The sequence below is a fragment of the Agelaius phoeniceus genome, chromosome 26, assembly GCF_051311805.1.
Source record: "Agelaius phoeniceus isolate bAgePho1 chromosome 26, bAgePho1.hap1, whole genome shotgun sequence".
NCBI lineage: Eukaryota > Metazoa > Chordata > Aves > Passeriformes > Icteridae > Agelaius > Agelaius phoeniceus.
In genome coordinates, this window is record NC_135290.1 from 1,932,403 (window position 1) to 1,945,548 (window position 13,146).

The following is a 13,146-nucleotide window of genomic DNA, read 5'->3' on the forward strand; positions in this document are numbered from 1 at the left end:
TAAGGTTTCAGATGATTAATAGCTGCCTGCTTTGCTTTGGTTGGAGGGGCTGAGGGTATGTGTGTTAACCCCTCCCTCCCCTCACTCACATTTCACTTCACAAACTTGTCCCTGTCTCCCCAGCACAGTATTTAAAAAGTGTTTCACTCATGCCCAGCACTTCACAAGGAAGCAGCTCATGGCCATCCCTGCCTAAATCTGGTTGGCAATGAAGACCTTCAGAACCAGAGTTCCCAAAGCAGCAAACCCGCAGCAGCAGCAGCAGCATCATCACGAGCAAACTGCTGTTTAGGGAGGAGATCTGCTCTGTAACACCTGGAAGAGTTTCCCCTCTGCTTCTCTCGTGCTTTTGGAGGCTGAGCTGCCAGCAGGCAGGAGCCCTGAGGTGTGGGCAGGACTGGAGGCAGATGGATCCCAGCAGCAGCAGCTGCATGCGCAGCCCCCAGCCTCCCCCCCTGCTCTGGGGCTGTGTGAGGAGCTCCCACCCCGAGCTGAGCTCAGCTCCAGGGCTCAGCCACTACCCAGCAGCGCCGTTCTCCTTCCAGCAAAAAGCAGATTTTGCTGCTTACTCTGATTTCTCGCCCTCCTGCCTGGTGCCAGCTGCCCACAGCTTCCCTCAGGAGCAGCACCCCTCGTTCCAGCACCCTGAGTGGCACCTGGCAGCACCTGAGGCCACCAGAGGAGCAAACCCAGGGCTGGCCTTGGCTTCTGGAGAGTCAGAGGGCAGCAGCACCAGCCTAGTGAGCGTGGCTGTGGATGAAGATGATGAGGCACCAGCAAATCCTACAAGTGACTCTGAGAAAAAACCATCCAGGAGGAAAAAGGAAAGCTCAGGTAGGTGATGTGAAACCAGGGTTGTGGGAGAGTGCAGGAGATGGAGCGAGAACACCTGGTGAGACTGGGACTTAAGAAGGAAAGCTGCTGAGCAAAATATTCCATAATATGGACTGGGGAAACTTTAGACAGTAACAGGACTGTCTAAACCAGTCTAACAGGACTAAGTCACTATCTTATTCTTTTTCTGGTCCTTGTATTTCACTCCTGCACATCTTGGGTACTGAGTTGGGCATTTTGCTCACCGGCACAATTTGCTGGAGCTGAGCAGGAGTCACGTGGCATGCACACACAGAACTCCACCAGGACGTGGAGTTACAGGGTTTTGAGTTCACACCTGCCATTTGTCTGAGCAAAAGAGAATGGCAGGGAGCAAAGATCCCCCACCTGAGCTGCCTGTGGCCATAGGGAATGTCATACTAGGGATCTGGCATCTCAGCTGTGGTAAGGAGTACAGGAGGCAAAGCCTTCCTTTAAATATAAATTCTATTTGGGCTCACTCAGTGTTAAATATTTTTGCCCATCAGAACAGGAGGTTCTAAAAGTTTGCCCATCGGGACAATGTCCAACAGGGCAGAAAATGTTCATGGTTTTCATGGTGTCATCCTAGCTAGCAAAGCACATTCTTTCTACACTGTAAAAATCAATAATTTCATAGCATAATTTCATTTTTGAAATCAATAATTTCAAACTCTAAGTTGCTGATATCTCAGATCCAAATCAGTGAAATATGCATTAAATTGTTTTTTTTCTTGGGAAGTTGTTAAAATTTAAGATGCTTCTATGCATTAAAGTACCATAATATTCACTTACAAGCTGCAGTGTGCTTTTTCCCACAGCTCTGCTACCTAGTGGAGAACATTTTCCAGTAGCCTCATTTCACAGGCAGAGAATGCAGGGATAAAAATATTAATTGATTGATTTCTAGGTTTTGCAGACATTTGTAGAATTTGAGTTCATTCATATTGAAAAAGCATGTTTAGGCAAAATTTTCCCAAATACAAGGAAGTTTAAATAAAATAATAATTTAAAAGATGAACAACACTTTCATTTAAACGTCAGCTAGTCATAGGTAAACAGCAGATTTCAGCTTCCTCACATTACAGGGATATCCTTATCCTTAAAGAGACTGATTCCAAACCACATCTCCCTGTTTTAAACAGAAGAAAAAAGTTCCTTTATTCTCTCTTACTAGCACTCTTCTTTTCCTACTTGCTGCTGTCCCCTTCTCCCTTCCCTTCAGGGAGCTGTAAGCAATGACATCCCTGAGAGGTCTGGACTTCCACCTTCTGCTGACCACTGCAGCAAGGGGAAAGCTGCTAAATTCAACCCAGAATTGAAACTGCTTGGGATCCTGGAAGGAGACACACTCCTTACCAGAGGCACATATTTCCCTTTCCCCTTTCCTTTCCTGAATTTCCTTTCCCCTTTCCTGAATTTCCTTTCCCCCTTTTCCTTTCTTGAACTTCCTGAATGTCCTGAATTTCCTTTCCTTTCCTGAATGTCCTGAATTTCCTTTCCTGAATGTCCTGAATTTCCTTTCCTGAATTTCCTTGAACTTCCCTTCCTCTCCTTTCTTCTTTTCCAGCTGGCAGTACAGTAGGAAAAACCTGCCCAAGATGATTTGTCCTTTCACACATTTGTCATTTCACACATTCTGTTGTCAAAACTGAAGCAGCTGTGCCACATTTCCACCTCTGGAATCCCACAGAACCTCAAACCATGAATAAGGATTTTGTCTCTTGACAATACCCTGTGGCACACAGTGCGGATGAGAGATTCCAAGCTACACACCCTGCTGTCCAAATATCCATTTTAAATTATTCCCACTGTCAAAACTGCCCCTTGGAAAGGGAGTTCTTCCCCCAGGGCTGTGAGGAGCTCCCAGGCTGTAGTTTATTGTCTCTCTCTGCTCAGAGATGTGATCACCATAAGCTGTCCCACCTCTGTCCTCTCAAAATCAACCAGCACCACTCAGTCGTGCTGAGCTCAAGGGGAGGGGCATAAAGAAACTTCTTAAATCTTCCACTGAGCACTTCAAGGAGTCTTTTAGATGTCTGCCACTGCACATGTTCACCCAGACCAGCATAACCCCAAATCACAGCAGTGTGCTTCCCTCTTAGAGACCCAGAGCTGTGAAAACTGCCCCTTGCAAAGGGAGTTCTTCCCACAGGGCTGTGAGGAGCTCCCAGGTACTTTGCTTTTGCTGTAGTTTATTTTCTCTCTGCTCAGAGATGTGATCACCATAAGCTGTCCCACCTCTGTCCTCTCAAAATCAACCAGCACCACTCAGTCATGCTGAGCTCAAGGGGGGCATAAAGAAACTTCTTAAATCTTCCACTGAGCACTTCAAGGAGTCTTTTAGATCTCTGCCACTGCACCCAGATCAGCATAACCCCAAATCACAGCAGTGTGCTTGCCTCTTAGAGACCCAGGGCTGTGAAAACTGCCCCTTGCAAAGGGAGTTCTTCCCCCAGGGCTGTGAGGAGCTCCCAGGTACTTTGCTTTTGCTGTAGTTTATTTTTTCTCTCTGCTCAGAGATGTGATCACCATAAGCTGTCCCACCTCTGTCCTCTCAAAATCAACCAGCATCACTCAGTTATGCTGAGCTTGAGGGGGGCATAAAGAAACTTCTTAAATCTTCCACTGAGCACTTCAAGGAGTCTTTTAGATCTCTGCAACTGCACATCAGCATAACCTCAAATCACAGCAGTGTGCTTGCCTCTTAGAGACCCAGAACTCCAGCAATAAGGCAGAAAGCAGCAGCAGCAGCAGATCAAGGAAGGAAAGGACAGCTTTCACCAAGGAGCAGCTGAGGGAGCTGGAAGCTGAATTTGCCCACCACAACTACTTGACAAGGCTCAGGAGATACGAGATAGCTGTGAACCTGGATCTCACCGAAAGACAAGTACTTCCCAAACCCTCCCCAGCTCCTCCTTCCTCCCCCACAACTTCTCCTTAATGCTAAAAATCAGATTATGTTACTCAGGGGTCTGCTTTTGCAAAGGCACAGGGGTATTTTAAAACCAAGCCTCCACGTTCTTTCCAACGCCTTCTTGTGGTGGGGTTTGCAGGGGTCCCAGGACGAGGGAGGAGATGAGAATCTTGACTCCATGTTTCAGAAGGCTGATTTATTACCTTATGATATATATTATATTAAAATAAAATGATATATTAGAAGTATACTAAAGAATAGAAGAAAGGATTTCATCAGAAGGCTTGAAAATAATGGAATGATGATAAAATCTTGTGACTGCTCACAGCCTCAACACTGTCGAGGTGGCTGTCATTGGTCACCAAGTAAAAACAATTTCACATGCTGGGTAAATAATTCTCCAAATCACATTCCAAAGCAGCAAAACATGGAGAAGCTGAAGCTTCTCAGCTTCTCAGGAGAAAAGATCCTAATGAAAGGATTTTTCATAAAATATGTCCGTGACACCTTCATTACATATTTCTGTAAGTAGTTAATAATTTAATTATTTTTCTCTCAACTCAAGATAGACCTGGTAATAACTGGTCTCTGTTGAGCTCTTGTTTACCACCATTCATTGGTGCATATTGATATATCAAGGTTTACATATGGAAATCACCTTAGACTTTGACTAACAGGAAATTATTGGAATGAATGTTTGATAAGTGCATTCTTCCTGGGTCAGGTGGTAATTTTGAGGTGGAAATTTTTTTTCCTTTTTATAAGGAAAAACAATTTTACAGAGCTTTGTGGAGAGGGGTATTTCTGTTCTCTCATTGTCATCTCAGTCAAGGTTTTCTTATCAAGGCTCAGTGGACAGCAGAAGAATTGTGTAATTATGTGAGGAAAATTAAAATTCCTGAAGCATTTGATTGGATGGCCGAGGTGTTAAAAATACATGAGAGGCACTGTGCCCCTTATTTGTGCCAGATTTTAGGCAAAGCACTTGCACTCCCTTTGAGGGTTTCAGAGGAACATCTGTGTGGAGCATTTTAGAAATAATTGCTCCAGCCTGTGTTAGAGAGATGGGTTGGTCAAACTCTGTTCACCTTTTCTTCTGGAATTCCACAAATCACCTCTCTACACACATGTGCTTCATACAGCTCAGGCTGAGGCAACAAGTAATTATTTTCTCTTTATCACCCAGGTCAAAGTATGGTTTCAAAACAGAAGAATGAAGTGGAAACGTGTGAAAGGTGGGCAAGCAGTGCCCCCGCACGATCATGACACAGAGGATGTGGACTCTGCTGCCTCCCCCAGCTCTGAGTAGTCCCTGCAGCCATGGGAGAGGAGTTTGGAGAAAGTCATTGGTTGGAATGTGGGTGCAACTGCTTAAAATCAGCTACACAATGAGGTTACAGAGGCAATTAAAGAGCACAGGGGGGGAAAAAAAGCCAAAGGACAACATGGTTCTGATTTTTGTCTCTCAAACTGTCTTACTGCCACTGGTGTGTCTACAGAGAAAAAAACTACAGCAAACACTGAATATAAAACAGGAGTAATGTTGCAGAGACTCTCAAACATCCAGAAAATCCAGATTTTCAGTCAGCTCTGTCCTCACCCAGGCTTCCCCTGGTCACACCAATTCAGTCTGCATTTGGACTTGACCATGCACATTTTCCTTGTGACCTACTTGGAGAGAAATAAATACTTTGACAGTCACTGATTTTTCTTGCAAAATGAGTTGGACACCTGTATGAATAGACAATAAGATTACAAAATAAAATGTGAGACTAAAAATAGATTTACACAGAAATCTGCTCACCAGTTGCAGAAGAGAGCCCAGGAAGGTCAGAGCCTTGTTGATGGCAGCAATTTGCAGAGGGACATTTCTTCCAAGCTTTCTGTAAATCCTGAAATTAAATTGTTCGATCTCAGTTTCAAATATTCCTTCAATGCAGTCATTACCAAATGTCCCAGCAAGCACAGCAGAGACTGAACTCTCTATTAAATATCACTATTGTGGTTTCAAGTTTTCCAATAAACTGCTACAGCACCACCAGAAGTTTTAAGAACACTTCAGAACATTCCCACTTTAAATTATCCCCACTTTCAACCAAAACTTGTAGTGTTTCAAATTGTGATGATTTAGAAAAGCGTAGTGGCTGCTCCCATTTCTTATATTTTTTTGTTTCATCTACTAATGCCATATTTTAAGCACAATTTCACACTAGTGTGCCACACTATGACCACTGAGAATACTGCAAACTTGGTTTAAATATTTCAGAGGTAACCATTATGTGCAGCTCCAGCCTTTCCCCTTACTCTGATGCTGTTGTGGTTGCATGTGAACTGTAGATATGCTGGGTACAAATTTGTATATCTGGATTATATGTTTATAAAGCTGTTAGTGGTAATTCCACTTGTAAAACACCTCAGAATTGATAAATATCTTTTTTTTTTGAAAAAAAACAGGGATGCTGTATTCTTTTCAAAGAGCTGCCTACTGTATCTGCTAAGAAAAAACAAACATTACATTCCTTCTGAACATTTCCAAACTCTGACTGATGGATGAAAAAAATCAACAGTTTAGAGTTAATATTTGTGCAAAACCGATTTAAAATAATAATTATTTTTAAAAATAAATTATTTAAAGTGAAAGAAACTTGAGCAGTTTGAGCAGCACTGAGGAAGTGAATTAAGTTGGTGTCTGGTTTCCCATACTGCAGTTACTCTTATTATTCCCCATACTTGCTCTTATTCACTTTATCCAAAAACAACAGTTACATAAAACAAAATGCCAACACTCCTCTGCCCCTGAAAAAAAACCAACAAACTAAGAAAAGAGCATCAGGGATGTCTCACATAGGGCCTCATGTAAATTCTGTGAATATAACACCTACTATATAATCAGTCATAATATTTAGGGGTATGTATGTTCTCTCCCTGGGCTAGACCTGCCCCTGTCTCTTCAGATCTTTTTGATAAGGAAAATTACCCTCAAATTTCTACTTTGTGGTAGATATTTAAATGGGAGGCGGTTCAGACAGGGAGTTATGGTCAGATCCCAGTTTCTGCAGCACTGAGAAGGGTGGACAATGGCAGAACAGCATTCTTTTGATAACCAGACCCAATGTCAGAAACAGGTTAATAATCTCACTATTCAGCTGACATAAAACTAGTTAGCTAAAAAAATTGCCCATGCACAGATGGGAAGAGGCTACAGCTCACTGTATCTTTAAGAACAGAAAATGTCTTTGGCTTTCCTCCTTGAACCTTGCTGCTTTCTGATCACATTTCTGACCAAACTCTTGGCAGAGACTAAAGCAAGCTGTGCTTTGTGAAGAGCTCTGGTGCTCAGATCTCCTCCCCTCTCCTCCTGGGCCACAAACCACCACAGAGCAGGAGTTCTTCTTTACTTCTCTCCTTGTAACCTCTTCAGCCATTTATCACTGTGCATCACCTCCTCCCCACTGGGGTTGGAAAGTTTGCAACCTGCAGGAGCAGCAGCTTCTTTTGAGATGAAAACTTTTGGGCTCTTGGCTACTGACATAAACCAAAACCAGCTCCTCACCCAGAGGAGAAGCTAATAAATCTTCTCTTTCAAAGAAGCTGTCAATGGTAGCATAATGAATCCTAATTTACTTAAAAGCTAATCAATGGGATCTCAGTTTGTAGCCATAATCACAGTTCCTACATTGTTCTTGCTCTGAATTTTGAGAAATAAGCTATGAGTCACCTGTGAGATCTTCTTGTGCTTAGACAGTTTCTTCATGAAACCATCTGCTCACTCAAAGATTTTAGTGTTTTGAGAAGGAACATTTCACTGCTGACATCAAAGCATTTGACCTCTGAACCTCTGGTGCCAAGAATCTCCCAGGGAAGTCCTGTTGTCTGGGAGCAAAGTCTTTGACCTGCAATTATTTTTATTGTCAGAAGTACACATCAGGCTGTACTCTCCTCACAGAAGAGAGGGAAGCTACCTGGGGATGTTTGGCAATGTTTTCTGTGCCTTATTGTCAATAAATAATTTGAGCATACAGTCACCCCATGGCATCAGAGGAGTCTGGCAGGAATTCCCCAGGAAGCACAGGCAAGCAGGGCGCTGAGACTTTGCCAGTGCAAACAGCCCACAGGGAACAGGGATATCTGTAAAACCACAAAAATATGTGCTGGGTCCTTTATATCTGTGTGCCTCTTCTAAATGGAGCAAGAGAAGTGCTTTCCTTAGAGTCAGAGACTTCATGGACTCTTTATCTCTCCAGCCAGATGCCAATGGAGCAGAGGCCCTGATTTGTTTTACAGGTTCTGTATCCTCTGTTGTTAGTCCTCAGTTCCTCCAGGCCATTCCACAGCTTTAATCCAGGGATTTTTCCAGTCAGTGGAGCTCCTTAAGCTCCAAAGATAACCCAAAGCCAGGCCAGTGTTGCCTTGAATGTCTCCAGGAATGGGGCATCCACAGCTTCTTCTCTGGGAACCTGTGCCAGGGCCTCAGCACCCTCCCAGTAAAAAAACAAGGAACCAAACCCTCCAGTTCACAGTGTCTGGGAAACAGGAGAGCCCTTCAGCAAACATTTCACAGCCAGAGACTGTGACTGGGACATCTTCTACATTATTACAAATCCTGCTTCCTGCAGGGTTTCCTATGCATGGCAACAAGCACACACAACAAATCAGGGCATTTTCCAGAGCACACCATTTTTCAATTACCCCATTTTCTCCCCCCACCTCTAGCAGTGCTCATATGAGGTTTCATCAGCCACTATCTCATATTTTGGATAATTCCCTTCCCTTGAGGAAAATGCAGAGCCCCTCCAAGAAGTTTCTGTTGTGGTGTTGTGAGGGTCCCCAGGATGAGGTGAGAGATGAGAATTGACTCCAGGTTCTCAGAAGGCTGATTTATTATATTATATTATGATATTATATTAATTATAAGAAAATTATATACTAAAACTATACTAAAGAAGGAGAAAGGAGACATCAGAAAGCCAGAAAAAAATTATAATAGAAAGTGACAGACTCAGAGAGTCCAACACAGCTGGCTGTGATTGGCCATTAATTAAAAACAATTCACATGCTGGGTAAACAACTCTCCAAATCACATTCCAGAGGAGCAAAGCATGGGGAAGCTGAGGTTTCTCATCTTGCCAGGACAAGAAATCCTGGCAAAGGGATTTTTTCAGAAAACATCACAGTGACACATGTCTGCATTAGTTACTGGGCTCAGCCTGCTGGATCCACACAGCTCCTCCAGGCAGATGGACAGGAAATCCTCTTTCTTTCAGTGCTTAGAGCAGAAAGGCTTTGTCTGGATAAAACAACCTCAGGCTGTTGCCTTTCAGGCTGTATTTGTGAGTTATGGTGGGGCAGCTCCCCTCAGCCCTGGCTCCAGGTGTTGGCTCCCATCCCCACACACAATGGCGCATTGTTCTGGCTCCTGCGCGCACGGAGCGTTTCCATCCAGCACCAGACTCTTACACCACTGTTCCCTCCCTCTGGACCATAATTGTTATTTTATTCTCTTCAATAACTCTTAGACAGGGATCAGCTCCCAGGGCTGTCTGGGAGCTCCTCTGGGAGCAGATTGCAGCAGAGATAATGGCAGTGAGGAACAGAGAGCAGGGTGACTTCATCCCACGGAGCTCCCACTTCTGTTTCTCTTTCCTTATTAAAGAAGAAAACATTTTTTCGAGCCTCCCTCAGTCACACTTTGGAGCAGGCAATAGAGCTGTGAATTTACATGCTTTCTTGCACCCTTAGATTTTCAGTTCAGAGAAAGTTCATTACGGCCCACACTCATCCCCAAGGTTAATTTGTCACCCAAATGCCACGTGGGAAGTAATCCCCACAGCCAGGAATTTATCACCAGGTGAGTGTTAGCCCAGCAATGCTACAGTTAAGTTGATAATTGTAAAGACACACCAAAAAAAGGGTTTTTTGGGTTTTTACTGAAAGGTTGTCTCTTCCTTTCAGTACTCACCACAAACATCCTAACAGTTTTATACTTCCCTCTACTTTTATATTCTTTATTTCTATATTTCATATAAATATATTTTCTATATTTATATATAAAATATATTTTAATATATATTTATTATTATTTTAATATATCTTTTAATATATATTATATTTCTATTGATATACAAATCTATTATACATTATATGTATTATTTATATTATTTCTATATTTTTATATATTTTATATATATTTTTATATATTTATAAATTTTTATATATAAATATAAATATTATTTTGAATATTATAGACCATATAGTAGAAAATATTTTATCTAATATATATATAATATTTCATATTTTCTCATCTATATTTCTATGATTTCTGTATACCTACATTTCAACACTTTCCATTCTCTATTTCTTTCATGAGAGATGATCAAGGAAACTGATATAACTGTAGAGAACCTGTGCAGTTTCCAATTCAGCCAAAAAAAAAAAAATCAATCAGATCTAATTTAATTGTTCCATCCACTTTTGTTAGCTGAGGAGGACAGACCCCTAGTCCTAGTGTAAGAGTATCTTACAAATCAGGACTGGAAGTTATTTTCCAGTGAATAGAAGTATAACTCTCCATAATAATTATCCACAATTTCTATGTAATGTTAATTGAAAAGGACATTCTAGGGAAAAGTGTTGCTCAAGAAGCCAATCTTCATTCAGGTATACAAAAATCCAATATTCTCTGATTATACCTAGAAATACAAAGTATAAAATTCCTGGCAGCATGGACTTGTGTCAGGCTACTTGCTGTCTTCAAGTCACCTGTATTTAGCTGGATTGAGTTATAAACGTCTTTAAAATATCCCAATAAAACTAAATCCATTAAAAAGAGGATAAAATAATGAGGTGAGAAACTGTCTGTGTCAGGAAAACCTCTCAGGCACACCCCTCACTGGTTTATTTGCAGGAGAAAACACAGACACAACTGGAATATGTTTCACATTACAAGAATTAAGGGTTCTTGTCTGCACTGAGGACTTGTTTACACTGCTGGGTTCCAGTGAGAATCTGGTTTATATCCTCTGCATGCTCAGGATCCTTCACACAGCCCAGCCAGGAAGTCTTCAATGCACACACTCAGAAGATATTTTCAACTATTGGAACATTAAATAAATAAGCATGGAAAAAAAATTCTCCTGCAATAATGAAATTCTTCCTGTGTCTTTACAAGATTTCTGAAAAAAACCAAGCCTCCCAATCCTGACAGAGCTGTTTAAAAAGTCCAAGAAAGTCATAAGGGAAACAAACTCAGTGGAAACCCATCCATTTACCCCTTGGATTCTGTAGCACCATGAGAAATTATCTAAGGCCAGACTCTCACAGTGCTTGGCTCAGAGACATTTTGTCATTTGAAACAGCCAGGTATCAAGGAAATCATCAAAATGGTCAATGTGGATTTACCCTCCTTCCCAAAATGGTCAATGTGGATTTACCCTCCTTCCCAAAATGGTCAATGGGGATTTACCCTCCTTCCCAAACTGGAAAATGAGGGAAGAGGGAACTGAGGCACCTGGAGTCTGCTCAATATTGATCTTCTTCAAGAGATTAAATACCACTTTATCTCACTAATTAACACACCACAGCTCCTTTTCTTTGTGCACTGGGAGAATTTCTCAGGCAGTACCAAGGTGAGAGGGGAAGCTGTGCCTGGAACTTTCTAGAGCTTTCAGTGCACTTGATAACATTCTCAGTAATGTGCTCCAATTTTTGCTCAGCCCTGGAGTCAGGTGCTGGGACCCAGTGATTGTTCCAGGTGGCTTCCAAATGAAAAAAAATCTCTTCCAGTTGCAGTTACTTTGACAACTTTTACACACATGGATATGTAGGAAAAATATATCTCACCATGTGGAAAACAATGCAAGGGTGACGATGTTGGATTTGTCATCTGTGTATAACTTTAAATACAAAACTGGGCTCGAATTTTCACTTTCCTTCAGAGTTGCCAGGGCCAGCTTGACTATTTTTAAGAGAAAAATGATCTCTCTTTTTTTTTTACAGTCTTCTCTCTGCTGTAATTTCTTTGTGTGTCTGCCAGAATCAGGATGAGGTGATGCCAAGAAAAAGGGTGAGCTCATTGCATTTAATAGTATGAGGTTTCACAAATAAAAACTACATTACTCAATGGAGAAGTAGTCAGTGGTATAAAGCAGGGTTAAAGGCAGGTAGTTTTAATTGGAAACAAAAAGAGTTCATTAATTACTCATGCTGGTTGTCATTAGTGAACTGATCTGATAAGCCTTCCTTAGGGGTGGAATTTTAGATTGTTCACCATTATTGTATTGTTACTGCCCTTTTATGATAACATTAAAGAACAGGACACACATTATTGGTAAAACAACACAGCGAAAGCAGTGAATTATAGAAAAGAGTCATTTGGATTTTCCTGTTCCCATCCAAGGCACAAATCTCAGCTCAGCAACAGCAGGTTCAGCACTCTTTCCACAACTTTTTGATTTCTAGCATCACACTGAGCTCAAAAAGGGCTTATTCCAAAGGACACTGGATCCTTCCTAGTGGTGCTGAACCAGTTCAGAAGAATCCTCAAACCTGAGGAATCTGTTGACCATCAGCCCTAGGACAGAGCATTTTCCAAACAAAAAACCAGAGGCACAGTCTCTTTTGCAGGTGCCATGCAGTCTTTGCATGAAAATGGAAGAGCTTTCAAGAGGGAAGGGCAGTTCAGGTGCCTGAAATGCACATCTGAGCTCAAGATGTGCTTGGCTGGGTGCTGGATTTTTGCACAAGGTCCAACTGAATCATTTTGTGCAAGGCAGGCAGCCACAGGTGTCAGAGCTCGCCTCTTATGGGAGCAAAATTTCAATAAAACTCCCAGATCTGTGGTTTTCCTGTATCCTCATGAAAATCCTTTACCTATGCTGCCAGGAATGCCATGACTGCTATCTGGAAAGGAACAAAAAGATATGATCCTTTCTGTCTCCTGCAGCACAACTGGACCAGAATCCCTGTGGTGTTCCCAGAGGTGTCTGCTCCAGTGTCTCACTGACACAAAATGACCTCATTTGTTATGGCTGCTGGGAACTGAGAGGAATTAAATCCAGGCTCTGTAGTTAATTGGGGTCAGGTTGAGATGATTTATGACCTGAGGAATGCACTCACTCTTTATACTATCATCCAAACAGTATCAATTGGACTCAGCAAGCTTTGGAATCAAATTGGAATCGGGATTTTCCAGAAAATGAGCAGTAGCAGAGGCAGGAGGAGGGAAGCTGGCGGGCAGATGAGGCTGCACCTGAAAACAAAGCCAGGTTCTCTTCCCACACTCTTGATCACTTACCCTCCAAGCTGTGATTTATTGTGATTCAGAGGAGAGATGGAACAGGTCCATCTATGCCGAGGAAATTTCATCTGTCTGGAATCTG

At 42.1% G+C, this 13,146-nt stretch overlaps 1 protein-coding gene across 1 annotated transcript; it reads left to right on the forward strand.

The window, feature by feature from the left end:
• The first annotated feature begins 407 nt into the window (after positions 1-407).
• On the forward strand, positions 408-5,078 carry MEOX1 (mesenchyme homeobox 1). Its single transcript, XM_054649637.2, has 3 exons — positions 408-834; positions 3,564-3,742; positions 4,956-5,078. The coding sequence occupies exons 1-3, from the start codon at positions 408-410 to the stop codon at positions 5,076-5,078; spliced, it is 729 nt and encodes a 242-aa protein (XP_054505612.1).
• Positions 5,079-13,146: the final 8,068 nt, after the last annotated feature.